Below are 20,652 nucleotides of genomic sequence, written 5' to 3'. Positions count from 1 at the left end.
GTGAATCCATTGTGTAGCAGGGGCTGGCATCACTGGGTTAGATGCAGAGACAATTGATTGACACATGCAGTGGGTTATTAATGTGCTCTTAGATACAGACAAATCTTAAAGGTTAAAATTAAGAGGGGAATGAGTCACTATTTTGTGTATGTCTACTCACATTTTTTTATTTTCTGCCATTTCTGATTTTGGTAATTTACCTTAATTTCTGTGTGTACAGTGTCACTTTCTTTCGTGTCCACTTCTCTATCTCTTTGGCTATTTGCTATTGTTGTTGGGTGACTGTGTGTGTGTGGGGGGGGAATAATCTCCCCCCGGCTGCCCACCCCGCCACCAAATTTATGTTCACCTAGAACCTGTGAATGTTTGAAAATAGGTTGTTTGCAGATACGATGAAATGAAGGTGAGCTCATTCTTGCTTAGGATGGGCCCTGACCCAGTGACTGGTCTCCTTAGGAGATAAGGGGAATTGGGACACACACACACAAAGGGAAGCTCCATGTGAAGACAGAGGCAGAGACTGGAGTGATAAATCTACAAGCCAAGGAAGCCCAAGGATTGGCAGCAATCATCGGAATCTCAGTGAAAGGCCCGGAACAGACTCTCCCTCAGGCTCTCTGAGAGGAACTGACTCTGCTGACGTGTTGATTTCAGACTTCCGGTCTCCATAAAAGTTCGAGAACACATTGCTTTAAGCCACTCAGTTTGTGTGATGTGTTACAGCCGCTCTAAGAAAATACTACAGAGACTTCATTGACATCTGTAGTTTAGATCTATTTTTCAATAAGAGGATTAGAGTCATAATTCTGAAATCATTCTTTTATTGTTCACACACAGATTTGCTATTTTCTGGACTTTGTCTAACTAGGAGTCGAAGTTCCCATTGGACGAAATGTGCCCAAATTCCTGTCTTGCTCCAAAGGCTAAACTGGGAATTCATGAATGTTTTACATATTTAAATTTTCATAGACGGCTCAGATGATTAGAGCAAAACTTCTAAAAAATAGGCGTGTGCGCTTTCCACTCTTAGGCCGGTCAGTGCATACTCTGTGTGACCTCACTGAACTCTGTAAGCTCCTGAACAGAAGGTTTCTTTCCCAATAGATGCTGCAGGTCATGAACTCATGCAGTTGGAGCTGTTTAAAAACTTTGTTCAATTTGTCTGGGTGCCTCAATGTCTACGAGAACCAATATTGGCATTTTCCACACTGGAGGCTTGATGTCTACGAGAACCAATATTAGCATTTTCCATACTGTAACAAAAATAAATGCACCAAAAACACCATGTTATTTCTAAAATGAAGCATTTACATCATGGATTACAAAGACAATGTAATGGTCGTAAAAAGTATATAACAATTTGTTAAATCTATAAAGAAGGTAAAAAAGTATATTTACATTTTCTTCCCTTTAAAAAACCAAAGATCCAAACAAACATTTTATATAGTAGTAAATTTAACATAGACGATTTTCATTCGTTCAACAAGGATGTCTTTGGTATTCTCCATCTGCCAGCTCTCATTTTAAGAGGCATCAGCATTTATTTTTATCCGGGCATATTTGTTGTTGTTATGTAATTTAATGTTATTATTTTAGTTTTAAAAGTTTGTCATCTAATAATAAAGCCCTCCCCAGTCCCACCTTATAAATATGGCTTAAAAAAGAAAAGGCTTACTTTTTTCATGGGTATAGTTTCAACACTATAAAACACAAAAAAGGAGATAAAATGATTTTTCAATTACAATTACAGCTCAACAGCTGCATCCCCCACCTTTTTACTCTAATACAGATGCTGAAAAAGCAAACTCAGGAGAAACACATATTAAGGAGGTAAATGAAGTCAGAATGAACACATTTTGAATACAAGTTCACCAGGCACAGAGTGAAGGGTGGACCACGGAGCCAAAATGAAAACTAGTAAAAACAGTTATAAAGTAAAGTGCCAAGTCCCTGAGACAGAGGAACTGCAAACAAGAAATAAGAAGGCTGATTAAGGAAGCTGAGACGATTAAGCAAGGGGAAAAAAAGTTAAAATAAGCATAAGAAAACCAGTATAAAAATTTCATCTGAATAGAGATGACCTATTACACTAATATGTATAAAATGGATAACTAATAAGAACATGCTGTATAAAAAAATAAATTAAAAAAAAGAATGTCATATAGTTGTAATCATAAAAATAATTGGGATTGATATATATACACTAATATGTTTAAAATGGATAACTAATAAGAACCTGCTGTATAAAAATATAAATTAAATAAAAAAGAATGTCATATAGTTGTAATCATAAAAAAAAAAAATCAAGTTTAATCGCATCAGAGCCGTTCTTTAGCAAGTGCTCAGAAGGTAGCGCCACTTAGAAAATGATTCCCCAGCCTCTTGTCTACTTACTCATCGTCATATACATCTTCAGAATCCATTCGACGGTAGTACTTAGCCAGCTTTACGGCAAAAATGATAGCCGGAAGTAAAAATGCGGTAGCTTTTCCTATACCAAACCAAAACAAATTCTGCGGGGAAAAAGGAAAATAATGAGGATTAGATGCCTGAAGATGGGAAATGGAAAACAACACTGGCTTGGGGAAAATAACTTTATTTTGCAGTTTTTTTAATGGATTCTAATTTTGTGAACTTAAGATGAGCTGGCCACTGTGATTCCATCTTTCTGAAAACCTTGAATAGATCCTATTGTCATATTTATTTTATAAATGAGGAACAGAGGCAGCAAGTGCTGAAGCAAGGTTTAGCATCTAAGACACCCCCAAACAACAGCTAACCATCCCACTCGATGGCCCCTGGCTTTGAGGCCAGCCATAAGAGCATGGACAGCCTGCAGGCCTGAGCTCAGATCCTTCTCTGAGTTGTTTTGACGTGAGGGTTGTTCATTAAACTTCCTGGCTTTGCTCTGCCTCTGAACAGTGGGATTGGCAGCATCCTCATCCCATAACACTATTGTGTGAAGAAAACAGATGCAATGCTTGGTACACAGCGATGCCCCCAACAAACGTTCCATAATGAATTTAACCAATCTTTAAGGATGGTCATGGGCTGAATTCAATCCTGTTCTGCCTAAAAAACAATGTTAAAGTATTTTTTAAAAGACAGCTGCCTATATTCCTAAGTCAGACGTCACACAGAAACCTGGCTTTACGTCTTTTCTCTAAAAGTCTCAAGTTGGAACTCAATGCTGAGCCCTCGTTCCCACAAGGAAACATCAGCTGCAGCTGAGTGATGGTTCTTCCTTCAAGAAGGGTATCTGTCCTCAGTCTGTGGCAGACCATACCACTAGCTCTTACAGGGGTGATACCCAACATTATTTAACCTGACCCACCAATCAGAACAGAGATGGCTGTGCACAACCAGTATGGCTCTGTGGGTACCAGACACTAGCCAGCGTCTGGTCTTGGCCTGTTTTGTAAATCTACAACCTTCCAGATCCTTGTAGAGGCTCAAGTCTGTGGCCCCTGCCTTAGGATAACCCTGTAACACTAGAGCAGCCCTCCCCAGCCCACTGGGAGGTAAAAGGCAGCTCGGACATAAAAACAACCGCCCAGACCCTCATGTCTCAGCCACTGCGCTTCTGCTCTGTTCCTGGTTGAGTTTAGCGTTGGACAGAGAGGCATCACTTGGCCCAGAATTTTCAATAAATTTGTTCTCCTTTCCCACATATTCTTTTATTGGTAGATTTCTACACTTTCAACCTTGTTTTGAGAGGCTTAGAGCTTTATGACAACCATTCCTTTCCTTCTGGGTACAATCAAGATATAAAAGAAACATGTTTGCCAGCCAGGAGTCTATTTTCCTGGCTGAGCCAAAGGCCAGAACTCTTCCTTACTCTTTAAACCACCTGCTACAAAGCTCTAGCCTACAGTCTTCCTGAGCATCCTTCAGGCCTCCCCTCCAGTGGTCCCCGATGGTTTTGGAGAGGCACCTGCTAGTTGGGTGATCTGACTGGCTGTGGCAGGCAGTGGAGACTGGGCACAAGGAGAGCAGTTCAGAATGAACCAGCCTAACTAACCTAGGGCTCCCCTAATGAGGGCTTTACTCAAAGCCCTCAGCAGGGGCTCCAAGCAGCAGACAAAAGGGTACAAAGTCAGGAGGGGAGGGAAGCAGCCAGAAGACCAAGGCGGGGGATCTGCATGGCTGGGAAAGTGTGAGGATCATTTCCATCCAGGTACAAAAGTCCCTCCCAGAGAGACAAGTGATAATGGAACAGAGAGATGGACCAATAGAGCACTCTGAATGTACTGTGACAGGCAGCTATCTGATCATCCTACGGCCTGTGCCAGACATCACTCCAGATGACAGGGTCACAGCAGTGAACACGCAGCTCGTGCTCACGGAGTTCAGAGTCTAGTGTGTGTTGCGGGGGACAGGTCTTACCAAAGAGCCACACCAATGTACAATACAAACAGCAAAAACATCTCTACAGGAAAAGCAGAAAGTTCCATGGGAGTGTACAAAAGGGAGCCAAATGTAGTTGGGAAGATCAGAAAAACCTTCCCGGAAAAAAAGATATGTTTGAGCTAGGACCCGAAAACAGAATAACAGCTAATAACAGCGAACATCTATGGAGTGTGTTAATGTACCAGGAAAGGTGTTAAGGGCTTTCCATGTAGTCTCTCTTTGAACCATCAAAACAACCCTATTAAGGTGAAGAAGCTCAGAAAAGATAAATAATTTTTCCATGTCATGGAGTTCTGAAAATGTAGAAGTGGAATTTGAATTCAGAGTCTGTGTTCTCAACCATTATATTATAAGACCTAGAGGAGTCACGGGTGGGATAAGGGTGTAGAGGGGAAGAATGAGAGAGAAACAGAGGGAGAAGGAGCTTGCGTCTAATTTCTAGGCAGCAGAACTGGCATATGCAAAGGCCCTGGGGTGGGGAAATCTAGATTATTTTTTAACATCTTTATTGGAATATATAAAGAGATGAAAGAAAACACTGAAGCACAGAGAGAAAAGTGATCAAATAGTACAAAATGTGCCAATGGGCAGGTACCCAATCATGCAGGGCCTAGAGCATGACATTAAGGATCCTGATCCTTCCCGTGATATTAACAGTGAGCCACTGAGGTGCTTTAAGTGAAGGGGATGAGAGGATTGACTCATAGAGAGAGTCAGTGTATATCGAGGAGTGAACAGAGCTGAGGAATAAACTTGGTTAACTGGAACTTACCAGCCCAATGGTAACATCTTAAAGGGCTGTTAACTCAAAAATTAAACTAAGTTTGCTATAGCTTTAGGGTTACATATATAGCTGCACTGAGAGTCCTTTGGAATACTGGCATTCTGCACACCAGTGATGTTCCTTTCTAATTATTTCAGACAAACAGTTTTCTTCATGAGGGTCTCTTGACTTCTGTAAATAAAATTCAAGTAAGGAGTGAAGATATACAGCGAGGACTTTGACTTTTCTAGCTTATCAGTGTCAGAACACATTCATCTACATTTTAGATCTCAGGTCTTGGATTCTACAACTGTAACAGACCCAAGCAGAAACCTATTTTATATTATAGTGTGAACTACCATCTGAAAAAAAAATCAAAGGTAATGAGTTTACTGTGTTTTCTTCTTTTGAAAGATGAAATTCTTACCAGGGGGTCAATAATGTAGCTGCACAGAAAGACATCAATAGCCGAATCTAGAGCGTTGGCCACTGGTTTGCAGGCTGCCATTTGCTCAGTGATCTATGGGGGTAAGAAAAACAGGCAAATTTAGATGGAGCCGCACCCACAAAATTCCACAAGAATAAAATTAAACACCCTATTCCCTTCTGGCCTGTTCACAGAAAGAATCCTTAGGCCCTCTGGATACGGAGCTGATGGCTGATTTCTGTGGATGAGTTCTACGACATAAAAAAGTATGTACTTGAAAGGAAGACGCCGATTCTCTCTGAGCCTCGGTTTTTAGTTCCCTGGTTTGTTATTTGGAAAAGTAAGACCCATCTTGCTGGACTCTGCAGAGACTTAAAGAGTATATGTGGTCAGCACAGTGCCTCAGTCTGAGTTTCTTACCCGCCGCCTTTGTAGTCTGACAAAGGATGTGGGAAGAAAGTGGAAAGTTAGGTAATGAATAAGTCTACATTTTAGAACAGGGGTTGGCAGACTTTTCCTATAAAGGGCCAGAGAGTAAATATTTTAGACTTTGCAGGCTCGGCTGAGATGTATCTGTCGCAACTGCTCCACTCTGCCATGGTGGGGCGAAAACAGCCACAGACAATATATGAACAAATGGGTATGGCTGTGTGCCAATAAAACTTTATTTACAAAAATGGCAGGACCTGCTGACCTCCGTCTTAGAAGACAGAAAGCAAAGTAGTCATTGCTGAGGTAAGACTAAACAAGTTTAATGAATCACAGACAGATGCTCCAATCCCATTAGCTTAAGAAAACTATATTCATTCATTCAAAAAACTCTGGAGGAAGTACAAGAAGCTAGATGCTAGTTCCTGGGGTGGGGAGTGTATCTTATTTCTTTTCCTTTATTGGTTGGCTCACCTCCCCCTTTTCTTCCATCTCTACCTTACAAGGTAGCCCATATTAATAACATTAAGTTTCTCCAAGCTCAAACAACCGTATACACTCTCTTTATAGGCTTTTTCACTGTTAGTTTTATAAAAAGTGGGGTAAGGGTACATATGGGTCAATGCAACAGGATAGAAAGCCCAGAAATAAACCCACGCACTAATGGTCAATTCATCTATGACAAAGGAGACAAGAATATACAATGGAGAAAAGACAGTCTCTTCAATTAGTGGTGCTGGGAAAACTGGACAGCTACATATAAAAGAATAAAATTAGAATATTCTCTAAGACCATATACAAAAATAAACTCGAAAGGGATTAAAGACCTAAATGTAAGACTAGATACTATAAAACTCCTAGAGGAAACCATAGGCAGAACACTCTTTGACATAAATTGCAGCAATAGTTTTTGGATCCCTCTCCTTAGAGTAATGGAAACAAAAGCAATAATAAACCAATGAGACTTAATTAAACTTAAAAGTTTTTGCACAGCAAAGGAAACCATAAATAAAACAAAAAGACAACCTACGGAATGGGAGAAAATATTTGCAAATGATGTGACCAACAAGAGCTTAATTTCCAAAATATACAAACAGCTTATACAGCTCAATAACAAAAAGAACCAAACAACCCAATCCAAAAAGACAGAAGACCTAAATAGACATTTCTCCAAAGAAGACATACAGATGGCCAACAGGCACATGAAAAGATGCTCAACATCGCTCATTATTAGAGAAATGCAAATCAAAACTACAGTGTGGTATTACTTCACACGAGTCAGAATGATCACCATCAAAAAGTCTACATATAGGGCTTCCCTGGTGGCGCAGTCGTTGAGAGTCCACCTGCCAATTCAGGGGACACGGGTTCGTGCCCCGGTCCAGGAAGATCCCACATGCCGCAGAGTGGCTGGGCCCGTGAGCCATGGCCGCTGAGCCTGCGCGTCCGGAGCCTGTGCTCCGCAACGGGAGAGGCCACAACAGTGAGAGGCCGGCGTATCACCAAAAAAAAAAAAGTCTACATATAATAAATGCTGGGGAAGGTGTGGAGAAAAGGTACTATAATTCTCCATCGGTTGCGTGTGCCACTGGAAACTTCACTCTGCTCCTTCACTTCTCTCTACTGATTTATTCATGGAGACTTAACTTTATGGACTGAATTTTGTCCCCCAAAGGTTCCAATGTTAAAGTTCTAACCTCCCGTACCTCAGAATGTGACTGTATATGGAGATAGGGTCTTCAAAGAGGGAATTCAGGTAAAATTAGGTCACTAAGATGACTCTAATCCAATAGGACTGGTGTCTTTATAAAAGAAATCTGGACACAGACACAGAAGGAAGACGACGTGGGGACACAAGGGGAAGACGGCCACCGACAAGTCAAGGAAAGAAGACCTCAGAGGAAACCAACCTGCCGACACTTTGACCTTGGACTTCCAGCCTCCAGAACTGTGAGAAAATAAGCTCCTGTTGTTTAAGCCCCCTAGTCGACCAATACACCAATGACATAGCAGGTTCAGTGCTGCCCAGGGCGTGTACAAACCACGGCTGCAAATGGACTGTAACGTAAGGAGCTCACGGTTTGCCAGGGGAGACACAGTCGAGGAGACCAGAATCCCTACAGCAATGAGCAAAGGGAGATGGGGGAGAATGCAAGGGGCATGCTGTCCGCGGTGGGCAGGCCCGGGAAGCTGCCCAGCATGGACACACTTGTGCTGAGTCTTATGGTGCCTCCACTTGCGGCTCCTACATTCAAGGTCCTTTTACTTACCTTCTGTCTAATTTCTGTGAATTTAATTTGATTTCCTCCTGATTTTATTCTAGAAAATGACTCTCCCAAGAAACAGCCCCCTTATGTTCATCAACGATAAACCACTTACAGAGATTTTGACCCACTGCAGATAATGTTCAAAGTAGCTGATTATCGTATTCCCATACTTCTTACTTTCCTGGAAAGACATCAAAGAGTAATAAAGCCATTAAAATGACTCTACCATCCTCTGTGATCATGCAGTTATGGTCACACACCCACTTATTGGCATAACCACTTACTTCAGCAATAATTGTGGAGATTCGGTTTGTGATGAAGTCCTGAGCAGAATCCAAAAAGCGAATGATATTGGCCACTTTCACCTGGAAAACACAGCAACGGTCGACACGGTATCAAGTGATAAAAGAATTTCATCAGACAGTTTGCATATTGATGCGAGTACTGTTAACTCAGCCCCACACCCCCATGACTTGCTAGTTAAGACTCTACTAGCTGTTCATGATTGGTGACACCTTCCCTGGCTTGGCTTCCCGGGAGACATTTCTCCAAAGAAGACATACAGATGGCCAACACCGTCCCCACCCCATGACGATGAGCTTGGCTCTGTGACTTGCTTTGGCCAATGGCGCACAGATGGTGGGTGGCACTGTACTGGTTTTCTAGTGAGAGTGAAAGTTTGTGTGTGGAAGGCACTGAGATTTGGAAGCTGTTTGTCAAGCAGAATTATCTCTGTAAAAGTGACCGATGTACCACCTACACTTGCATCCTACACATCCGAAAACAGCTTTCTCCTGTGTACATAACATGCCAGGATGCGGTCTCCATTTACAGAAGTCCTTGTAGAAAGGAGAGGGTAGGAAAACCCAATTTGGTGTTTAAAATGGGTGGATAACTGAGACTCGATTTTACTTAAAGTACCTGCAAAACCCAACATCTCTGAAAGTCTGTGTGTGCTTTTGTAACAAGACCCCAAGACAGAGAAAGAAAACAAATCCTTACCCCCAATCCACTGCTTTTCTGTTGAAGCTCCTTCAATTTTTGGTGCACAGCACTCTGGTGAATAAACACAGATCATATTTCCTGACCTGTAACGTGAAGCTGCAAGATCACATGTTTTGTATCCCCCCAACCCATAAGTCACTCATCAAATCCGACTTTACTCTGTAATAGTTTCATTCGAGAAAAAACAACAGACACGAGGAACAATAAGTACCTCACGTATTTGGGTATAAGAAAAGCTGAAGAAGAAAATTGGGATACATATTCTAGAGCTTCAGCGGGCAGCACACCATGTGTAAGGTAACCACAAAACTCTTCTGAATCAGGTTTGCTCAAAGTGGCAGACATTGTTTACAGTAAAACCTGTTCAACAAGAGTGGCTTAATTTGCATGGTTTAGATGAGGAATTGGCAAACTTTATCGGTTAAGGACCAGATAGTAAATACTGTAGGCTTTGTGGACCATACCCTGTCCTAATCTCTCAACTTTGCCCTTGTAGCCAAAAGCAGCCACAGATCATCTGTCAACTAGGTGGGCCTGGCTGTGTTCCAGTCAAACTTTATTTGTAAAAACAGGCAGCAGAGGAATTCCCTGGTGGTCCAGTGGTTAGGACTCTGAGCTTCCACTACTGGGGACCCAGGTTCGATCCCTGATCAGGGAACTAAGATCCCGCATGCCGCACGGCGTGGCCAAAATAAAAATAAAAAAAATAATAAGTAAGTAAATAAATAAATACAGGCAGCAGGCCGGAGGGGGCCCACGAGCTGCAGTGTTCAGGGCCACAGTTTGCTAACCTCTGGTTTAGATTGTAGGTCACATCCACAGAACAACTTGCCTAATTGTAGGTTGCCCCAACTCTGAAAAGGCCGAGGAGTCCTGTGTCTACTTGAAGGAAAGCATTTAAGGAACATGTCAACAGCAGCTTAAAATGTTAACATATTTGTGCTAGGCATAAAGTATAGCAGAGAGAGAACTGTGGTGAGTGCAGCATACCATGTAAGAAAATTGTAGAGGAGGACTTTGTGAATACTCCACTGAATTAGAAAGGCAGGAGGAAAAATGAAGAGAGAGATGGTAAACACTAGTTCTAGAAGATTCTGAAGTTGGAGTCAAATGGACGAATAAGCTTCTTCAAACCTCAGCAGGCTGACTCTGTAACCTGGTTCCCACGCAGTCTTCCCCTTGACGACTGCAAACATGACCCTCCCACATGCAAGCATAGTAATAATGGCTCTTTTTGCAGAGTCCCTCTGGGAGGTCAGATCCTTCATGTCCAAGAGCCAGCTAACAGTGAGGCAAGGACCCTTCCCACCATTTTTAGATGAGAAAACCGAAAGCCACAAGACTTCAGAGAGGCAGAAGCAAGATTTGAAATCAGGTCGACCTGACTCCAGAGCCCATGTTCTTTCTCTGTTACAAACTGCCTTTCTGGCATTGAGGAAGGAAGCCAGAAGGCCGAGAGGAAAGAAAAGACAGGAAGAGTGAGAAAGCTGGACGGAAGAGAGGGGCAAAGGACATCGGAACAGGGAGTAGAGCTAAATGAACGTGGAAAGAAAGGACATCGCCTGGCCTCACATATTGCATGGCAGGGTGTGAAGACAGAGAGTTTGATAATAATAAACTAAGTTAGAGTGAGTCCAGCACTTCAGCTGCTGCATGGCTTAGGGGAGCCTGTTTAAGGCCATGGAAACGAGAAAAACAGAGGAGGCAACCACATTTTTAAAATAACTGTTCACACTCAAATGGAAAAAGGCAACAAAGAGGCAGAAAATCTGTGGTGAAAATTGAAAACGTGTCCTCTTCAAAGCCCAGCTACTATCATTTATTTAAAAAATAGCTCAGTTTCTTAGCCTGAGGTCAACCAACTTTGACCTACGCGCGACATATCAATATATCATCAGGCTAGGTGAAACAGAGTTTGCCCAGGTCACAGCGAAATATCAAAGGTTGTTGATTGTTACCATTAATTTTTGCAAAGGAATGATTTCGTCACGATGAATATTTCTTAAGATTCCTGCATTATTTTTCAGGGTCTGTTTCAAATTTCCTGGGGGCTACAAAGAGAATAAAGTAAATAAATATTAGTACCTGTTTCCAGACTCTGGAGCACTCTCTCTAATCAGGACAGAAGTATGCAGCCCTTCTTGTATGATGACGAACTTGGAGGGACGGTGCCAAGACACCCTCCTTCAAACCATGAACTCTCAGCAATAACCCACCCACATCGGTTCTTTCTGAGTGCCTGAGGCTGCCTTCTCTCTCTCTCTCTCTCACTTCACCATAATAAAGCCACTGTAAAGCCGCTTTACAGTAGCTATAGCTCCATTTTACAGATGAGAAAACCAAGGCTCAATCCACTGAGAAATTTTATTTAACCCACACTTAAATCGTTTTTAGTATAGTAACATCTAACAAGCGTTACTACTGCCTCCATTTAACAGATGAGGAAACTGAGGCACATAGGGGTGAAATATTGTTTCTAAGTTCCCACAGTTAGGAAGAGGCTGACTCAGGATTTAAATCCTGGTCTTCCCCCAGAGTCCAGGTCTGCCGCTTTGTGAAAGGGACCAGTTACAGCCATTAGTCACCAACCAGCAGAGAAGCTGGTAATGGGGAAGCTTATGGGGCTTGGATGGTGTCTTTGCCCTCCCTTATCCGCTCATTATTGGCGATGCAAAGCACCAAACGGGATGTCCCTCCCATGTCCTCAGTTACCATTCCCTACATTGCAAGAAAATGTGCACACAGGTGTTTGGCAGTGGAGGGGTGGACGGAGTGAAAGCAGGTCCGGTGCTCAAGCGGTGAGGGCAGCAGCACCACGAGCAGAGGCTGGGAAGAGCCTGCACCCTGAAGCTGCCCTGGGAACCTTCACACGCTCACGGACTGTGGTGCCATGTGGCAATGGCTGCTGATGGGAACTTTTAACATGCACAGAGCGGCGTGTTTAAACAAGGGTTACTTGTGGTACAAGGAACCTCTTCCCATAGCTTCTCTAAGGACGGTACTGACATTTCACATCTACGACAATGACAGCCTTGAGCCGGACCGTTTGAACTCACCAAATGGTTGGCTTTTACTTCTAGGTCATTTGCAAATGATAAAAGATTCACTTTTGTGGGATTTTTCCCAGTCTACAAAAGAGGTGTAAAAAGCTGTGTTATGGATATGGGATTTTTGAACCTTAACAGCATTTTAATAAGCAACAGAGTGAACCTGAGTCCACAACCATAAACTAAGGCTAGACACTCTAAGGCTAGACACATCTGCATTCTTGTTTATACACACAGTATTATTTGTATTCAACCATAAAGAGAAATAAAATACTGATACATGCTGCAATGTACATGAATCTCAAAAAACTTGGGCTACATGAAACAGACCAGTTAAGGTTATCAGACACAAAAGGTCACATACTGTATGAGTCCATTCATATGAAATATCCAACATAGGTAAATTCATAGAAACTGAACACAGAGTGATGGTTGCCAGGGGCTGGGAGTGGGAAATGGGGAGCAATTGCTTAATGGGATCGGGGCTTTCTTTTGGGGTGATGAAGGTGCTTTGGAACTAGATAGAGATGATAGTTATTTAACATTGTGATTATACTAAATTCTAGTGAATTGCTCACTTGGTAAAAGAGTTAATTTCATGTTGAGTGACTCTCATCTCAATAAAAAAACAAAAATAGAAACGAAAAACTAACAAACAAAAAATATCATATATCTATATATATACACACACACACACACACACGATGCCCTAACTTTTCCCCAAAAGATCAAGTGCGAACATATGGGTCATACCGCAGCCATGAAGGCACCATAGTCTATTTTGTCTATTCCTGAAGAACTGAAATCCATAAGGTTTCTTCTTCCTGCCTCATCCAGCAGAACTATATTGTCAATTCTTATATTCATATTTTCAAAATTATTATTTATGTTTCCGGTATGCTGCATAATAAAAAGGAAAGATATAAATAAATCCACTCTTCTCCAAAACATCACCTACTTAATGCTTTAAAAGAGCAACAAAATTACACTGGCCAAAACAAATACACATGTACCTGACTGGCATTTCTTCCTGGTTCTCTTCTCTCCCCTCCCATTCCTTCCCCGCCTCCCTGCCCTATGCCAAGCACTATGTGAGGAGGTGGAATGCAAAACAAAATCATATTGCATCTCTACCCTCAAAGATCTCAAAGGGAAGAGGCAGTGTCGTGATAAAGGCACATGAAATGCATTGGGACGCCAGGGGCAGAGCCTTTCAAGGCAGGAGGCTGGGGAGGGCAACAGAGAGGAGGTGACTTCTGAGCAAGTCTTGACAAACAGAGATGCTGAAAGGGGCTGGGCAGGCTGCTTTCCAGGGGAAGGAGGCAGCATGCACTGGACTTGGGTAATAGAGAGACTTGAGATCAACGGGAACGTGGTTCATGACTTGGGGCCTCTCCCACCCTACTCATCATGGTGCAGCAAGAAAATGGCACATGGCATAATGAGCAAATGAGTAGAGGGCATCGATTAGGGCTTGCTTGCAACGTTATATTTTATTTATAAATACATGCAAGCTATATTTACGGAAGAGAATCCGAAATTTGTATACAGCTTTCAAATAAACCTCTCACATCTGAAAATCATCAGGCTGTTGTGGCCTCATGGCAACCCTGGAAGCCTTCTGTGATGCCTCAGTGGGTAAGCCATGGAGTTTGGGGGACAACTTCTCCCCTTGATTTTCCTCAGTAATTGCTTCTATATCAGAAGCCCAGAAGAAACAAGGTTCCTTAGATTCTCTCCTGCACAGCTGAGAAGGCCAGAAGGCCTCCAGGTATGAGGGAGTGGACACAGCCTAGGCTAAGGGTGCCCTAGGCCTGGGCTGCTGAAGCCCCCTTGCCCCTTCCTCCAGCCAGTGTGCTCTACAGGGATCTCTCCTTGGAGTCTGAACACTCAAGGCTTGGGTGCCGGTCTGGGAAAAGGAGGAGGAGAGGTCATTCATTCCCTCTGTCCCTTCCATCCTTGTTGCCACTCTGTCTCTTGTTAAAGGCCTATCTGGGAGCCCTGGGGCCACAGCCATCATTCATAAGGAGTGAGGACTCTGTGGGCCACGGTTCTTGTCCCCACTCAGGGATGTGACAGAAAAGGATGGCTGATCTGGGAGAGTCAGTATCCCTGGGAAACAAGTGGGGTTTGTGCCTCCAGGAACAGGGACACTCAAAGGATAAACTCTTTCCCTGTGAAGTGTCTGCAGGAAGGCCCCTGGAGAGGATCTTCCATCATCTGCTAGAGAAACTCATGCCTCAAGAAAGTCAACTGGTCGGGGGTGATGCAAATATTTTGGAATTAGGTAGAGGTGAGAGTTGCATAGCCTTGCAAATGTACTAAAGTCACTTTAAAATGGTTAATTTTTATCTTATGTGACTTTCATAAAAAAAAAAGACAACTGAATTTAGTAAAGAAATGTTAATTTTCTGATTGGTTCTAATTACTCACCTCTTTAATGCTGAGATGTTCACTGATATTGTAGGTGTTCTCTAGCTTAAGTGTGGCATAAATGCCTTTATTTTCTTTGCAATCACTGAGGGAATAAACAGAGAAATCAGGATCCAGAAAGGCAGTTGTGGCTACCTCTGTCCACTGCCAAGGATGGAGAGAAGGGCGAACTGTTCGTCTTTGTTTAATCTGTGACCACAGACGTGGCATCTGGGTGTGGACACAGAAGGCCACCACCAGTGGCTGCACGAACCCCCGGGTGCCCGCCGTTCCTCACTTCGTTCCCTGTTTTACTAAATGTCCCATGTTTGCAACAGATACACTAGGACGGGTAAATACTACATCCTTCTATCTGTGTCCTTTGTGTTCTTTCCAGTGCTGTGAGTAATAACAAGTTTACAAATTGGGGAGAAATAAACCCTAATCTAAAAAAACAACAGATGTCAGAAAGAGGTAAGTTACAAAGCACTATCATTAAAAGATTTCATAAAAGATTAAAACTCTATCAAGCCCCTGCCAGACCATCTCCCTCCATATTTCCAGGGTTGAGCTTCACCTACTAAACCTAAGGTTGGACTAAAGGTAGGATGGAGATAGGGAGGGGGCAACAAACATCCAAACGGTCGGTCCACTTCGGCTATAAACCTAACTTGGCCTCACTTCTCCGTGCTTCTTTAAAATGTGACAAACGCTTCCTCGGAGGAGCTAAGCAGGGTGGCCTTATCTGATGCATATCCTTGCCACCCAGATGGCCACTTCCTGGGGCGCCTCTTCCTTGTGCAGTAGCCAAGGCCCTCCAGTCCCGAGGGATGCCTGGGAGAAGCAACTTTCCCACATCCCCAAGAGGTGGGATACTCCTCTCCAGTGAGCCCCAAGTAGATTGGCATTGGAACAGAGAGTCTGATACACTAACCAACAGAGGTAAGACCAGAGAGTTCCACGGGAGCCAGGATCACAAGGAGCTGGCAGACCAGGCCAAGGAGCTCGGCCTCCTCTGAGCCTAGGGATGGATTAACTGTGCACAGAAACTCCAATGAATTGAAAATGTCTACCAAGAACATGCTGTTGAGAAGGCTCCTGTGACCCTCTGGGCAAAGTAGAAGACCACAGTTGATGACCATTGCCTGCCATGGAGGCGAGGCGTAAGTGATTGACACCTGTGCCGCTTGTTTGCTGTCTCATTCGCTAGAGGTGATGGGGAGCTGGTGATACTCAAATTACTATTATCATCATCCCTATTGAAGCGACAGGAAGTGGAACTGCCCAAGATCACAAAGGCCCCGGTGGTAGAGCCAGGACTGGAGCCCAGGCAGCCTGACTGTACAGCCTGGATCTCCAGCTGCATTGCAATTAGCATGTCTGAGATTTGGACCTGACGAAAGAAATGTTCACATATTGAGGTCTCGGGAAGTCATTCTGGCTTCTACATGATTTAACTCAAATTTTATGCTAACTAAAACAAGCTGTTTGTGGCCTGTCAAACACACACTGTACATCGGCTTTAATTATGAAAGAAAAGGGTGCATTGACCAGAAGTAAAGAATGTCCATGTTAAAAATAAAGATTAAATATCTCCCTCCCTGGGACATCTATGGTGGTACTCCTTTGATGATAAGACTCCCTTCCCAGGTGCCAAGGCCACAGTGATTCACTGTGTATATGCTGATCTGTTTTTTTTTTTTTTTTGAAACCTTTAATGAATGTATCCCTGACTTGTTTAATGTTCTTTGTTCTGACAAAAACTATTCTGAAAGCCATGGTTCTCTGGAACAATTCCTCAGAGCTATCTGTGAGGCTGTCTCTGGGGCTATACTCATCAGTTTGGCTCAAATAAAACTCTTTTCTATTCCTATTACAGACTGTTTATTGATTTTTTTCTTCTTTCTTTTTTTTTTTTTTTCCACACCATGGCTTTCGGGATATTAGTTCCCTGACCAGGGATTAAACCTGGGCCCTGGCAGTGAAAGCGCCGAGTTGTAACCACTGAACCTCCAGGGAATTCCCATGCTTACTGACTATTTCCATCAACAGACCCATCCAATGAATTCTTGTTATATGGCATTTACTCGGGGCAGGGTGATTCTTAAACAAGAATGCATTTTAGGGTCACTGTTACCAGTGAATTCTAGTAATTAAGACAGGGCGGCTTGGGACAGCACCATCGTAAGGCCTAGAAGGCTTTCAGGGAAAGGATTATCTTTTTGGTCTTACTGCTAAGACCAGAGAACAGCTTACTTCTAAAACTGGAAATTTGACCGTTAAAATTAAAGACATGTTGAAAGCAAAATTCTCATTGTAAAAACACAACATTCTAAGTAGCAAAAAATGCATGATGCAATTATTTATACCTGTAAACTTGTTCAAAAGTGAGATGAATATCTGGTTTGTTAAATACCATGCCAGAGAGATAGTATTTCCAATCGGCATTTAGTAAATATGGCGTGTCCAAAACCTAGAACAAAATAAAAAACTTTTTTTTAAAGACAGTTTTACACTAACATACATGCATATAATAAAATGAATATTCTGTTCAATATACAGCATCTGGGGGATTTTTATACCATGATTTTCCTCATTGACTTTCAACTTAAAACTAGAAAATAATAGCGTGATTGGAATAAAGATATCGACCACTGGATAGCATTAGTAGGAATTATTGGGACTACTTTTTGGGGGGAACATTTCATTTTAGTAAAATAAACACATTAGAAATGGGAGAAAAATAGATAATTTGATTCAGAATATCTAATAGAAAGCCATGAAGCAGTAGACCCAGATCTTCACTACTTCCCTCTAGACAAAAGGAATTAAACCGGGCACAATCTTTGACTTCACATTATGTACATTTAAGGTGGGCTAATTGGTACATGACTGTATATACACTTACAGAGTGTAAATGGTTTCAAAATATTCTCTATTTTTTAAGAATTCCTTTTTCACAATTTAACACAGTACAAAAGATGATGACACATCTGGTTTGATGTGTTATTATTATTTTTTATCAAGAGGCCAAATGGAGATAATTTGACAAACTGATGCTCCCAATTTAATTTTCTTCAACCAACTGAGTAATTAAAATACCACCACCACAACTGGTTTATTTTAGCAAGCATTCACCTGATTTTATAACAGATTTGAGGTGAAAAAATATATACCATAAAATAGGAAAACAAATATATTTTTTAAATCAGAATCTAGAGAAAAACACTGGAAAGCCAAAGTTAGAAGACAGACATGTAGATCAAAACTTCCTCATTAACTAATGAAGCTAAACTTGCACCTGGTGCCCTAGAGTGTGAAGTAGTTGGTCTTAGATGGAGAAAGTGAAGCTTGAATTCAATTCCCAACTACCTCGTCAGATTTCCACCAGGGACAACCCTCAGCTATGAGGTGTGTCATTTCTCAGTCTCTTTCACTTCAAATTTATGACCCTCAAACCATCTGTGTGGGCAACTGTCATCTGGGAAGTTATGTGAAATGTCAGAAACCTCTTGAGGTATAGAAGGAACCCGGGAACTTATCCTCTGATGTTCTGCATTTGGGAACTACTGCTGAGGAGAATTGTATTCTCCCCAAATATTACAATCAACATTGACGAGCAAGGCTTAATTCCTGGTACTGATTTCACTTACGTTAAAAAAAAAAAATACAGTTGACCCTTCAACAACATGGGTTTAAACTGCGAGGGTCCACTTATAAGAGGATTTTTTTCAGTAGTAAATACTACAGTACTGCACGGTCCAAGGTTGGTTGAATCCAAGAGAGGAGATATGGAGGAACCATGCATATGGAAGGCTGAATATAAATTGTACGCAGATTCTGAGTGCGTGGAGGGTCAGCGCCCCTAACTCCCTGTGGTTCAAGGGTCAACTGTACTGCCATATTTTTTTGCTCTGATAAATAGATGGAATCTCAACCTACTGAATACAAACCACCTGCTCATCGTTTTGCTCTCGAAGAAACCCACGAGAAAGGGGAAAATAAAAGTTTTGGCTCAAGCTCTTCGTAATGGGCACAAAAACCATGTTTACCTGGAATAACATTTTGTTTTGGTAAGGTTCACAGACCAGTTTTTCCACATTTCCACCAACAACAAAAGTCAGAACCACGATGGTCATCAATAGCCAACAAAAGAAGAAACTGAATCCAACCCCGCTGGAAAAAAATAGAAATAAAGTGAATAATTCTACAAGGAATTATTCAACATTACCTACTAGTACTTACTCATTCTACCTATTCAACGTATAAAATGACCTGGAGTCTTCAGCTTTCTGCAGGTTAAACGGGTCGGCCTACCGAGGGGTGCAGACAGGAAGTACCAGGCACTTGTTTAGGGAACACGTAGGACTGAGTCCCTCGCCTGCTTGCAAGCCCAGCACGGTGGTTCAGACATGGGCGCTGGAGTCATTTGAGTGAACCAAGGCTTTCCAGTGAGGGAGGAGGTTGTAAGGCAGTGTCAATGAAAAAATGTTGCCTGACATATCAGTAAACAAAGGATGTTGCAGCCATCAATCCATCACATTCTATCTGCCCCATCAGTGAGCACTGAGGGAACTCAGGATAAAAACAGGATGCCCACCATCAAGTCATCAGCTGCTGCAGCCCCCTTCCAACAGGGGCACCTTGAGAGACTCAAGATGAAGCACAGGATGCTGGCCCCAGATAGCTGAGGTGCAGGGCAAAGGAATGATTTCAGTGAGCCCAGACTCTTGCACCTTCCGTACATAGAAAAGTGCTAAATTCCTTGACTTGGGATGTCTGGTTTTCTTTAATGAACAGTCACCTTCTGATGTTCCTACCACCTGGTCCTTGTTGCAGAAACTCTTCTGTATCTGGGCTCCTCCCTTACCTCTATGGAGCAGTCCCTCAGAGAGATCTGAGAGGCTGCATCCTGGGCTTAAGTCCTCAGTTTTGTCTGCCGAATAAAACATAATTCTCAGCTTTCAGGTTGTGCATTTTTTTCAGCTGACAGTAGGAAATGTACTCTTGGGAGTCTGAAAGGGGCTGACGTGGCTCTGCATCCAGAGAGATGGCAGAGAACGAGCAGTGAACAGCAGCTCGAGAGGCAGGTAGGGGCGAGCTGGGTGGGGCATGGGGGATGCAGGGAGGGAAAGCTATTGAAGACCTTTAAGCACCGGAGGAACACACCCCCATTTCTCTCTGAAGAAAAGCCCTCTTGGAAGAGCATGAAGGGTGGAGGGACAGGTGCCCATGTGGAGGAGCATGCCACCAAGGAGGCTGCTTCTAGCCCTGGATGGTGGCCTGATGCAGCTGGCGGTGGTGGAAGGGAGCCAGCGGGTGAAAGAGGTGTGACCTGGGAGGCAGATGCAGCAGGACGTCCTGAAGACGTGCGCTGGAGGTGAAGGAAAGGGAGGGCAAGGGGCACCAGGGCTTGTCAGCAGCAGGGACAGGGAGGGCAGAGAAGATCGGCTTCTGGTCACGTTGCCTGGGAGACGACTCGGAGGACATGCTGTGGAGGAGTCCACCAGGTGTTTGGAGCGCAGATGCCTGGGTTACAGACCTACTTTAGTGAGTCAGTGGCTTAGAAATGATGACTGATCCCTGGGGCTGGGGTTGGAGGGAGAAGCAGCCTAGGACTGGGCCTGGGGGACCTCACCATTTGGAGAACAGGTGGTGGAGAGAGAGACAGCAAATGAGACCAAGATGAAGGGTCAGGGAGGTGGGAAGGAGACCGTGAGGGTGTGAGGTCACTGATGGGGTATGAAGGAGTGTTTGCAGAAGGAGCGGCAGCTGTTCCAGTCACTGCTGTGAGGACACGGTCAAGAAGGACTCGAAGAAGTCCACTGTACCGGAGACACAGAAGTCACTGCTGACCTGCAAGTGGCCGGCAACGAAGCCACAGTGGTGTAG

The 20,652-nt window shown here is 43.1% G+C and overlaps 1 protein-coding gene across 6 annotated transcripts in view; it reads right to left on the bottom strand.

Annotated features, from left to right (window-relative positions):
* Positions 1–820: 820 nt before the first annotated feature.
* PROM1 (prominin 1) overlaps positions 821–20,652 on the bottom strand; it is a 93,676-nt gene continuing 73,844 nt past the window's right edge. For 4 of the 6 annotated variants that reach the window (XM_060148470.1, XM_060148467.1, XM_060148468.1 and 1 more), the window contains exons 13-24: positions 18,813–18,936; positions 17,130–17,233; positions 14,782–14,866; positions 13,102–13,248; positions 12,358–12,429; positions 11,260–11,352; positions 9,299–9,352; positions 8,581–8,661; positions 8,409–8,477; positions 5,601–5,693; positions 2,395–2,513; positions 821–1,253 (exon numbers count right to left, since the gene is read on the bottom strand). In XM_060148470.1, the coding sequence (XP_060004453.1) occupies positions 1,172–1,253; positions 2,395–2,513; positions 5,601–5,693; positions 8,409–8,477; positions 8,581–8,661; positions 9,299–9,352; positions 11,260–11,352; positions 12,358–12,429; positions 13,102–13,248; positions 14,782–14,866; positions 17,130–17,233; positions 18,813–18,936 (1,123 nt within the window). In that variant the 3' untranslated portion in view covers positions 821–1,171. Of the gene's footprint in view, positions 1,254–1,675; positions 1,701–2,394; positions 2,514–5,600; positions 5,694–8,408; positions 8,478–8,580; positions 8,662–9,298; positions 9,353–11,259; positions 11,353–12,357; positions 12,430–13,101; positions 13,249–14,781; positions 14,867–17,129; positions 17,234–18,812; positions 18,937–20,652 lie in introns of all 6 variants that reach the window. The other 2 variants (XM_060148471.1, XM_060148472.1) reach the window with 2 other exon arrangements.

Source organism: Lagenorhynchus albirostris, chromosome 4, assembly GCF_949774975.1.
Source record: "Lagenorhynchus albirostris chromosome 4, mLagAlb1.1, whole genome shotgun sequence".
Lineage (NCBI taxonomy): Eukaryota > Metazoa > Chordata > Mammalia > Artiodactyla > Delphinidae > Lagenorhynchus > Lagenorhynchus albirostris.
Note: the sequence above shows the minus strand (reverse complement) of the source record. Positions and strands in the feature narration are given on the sequence as shown.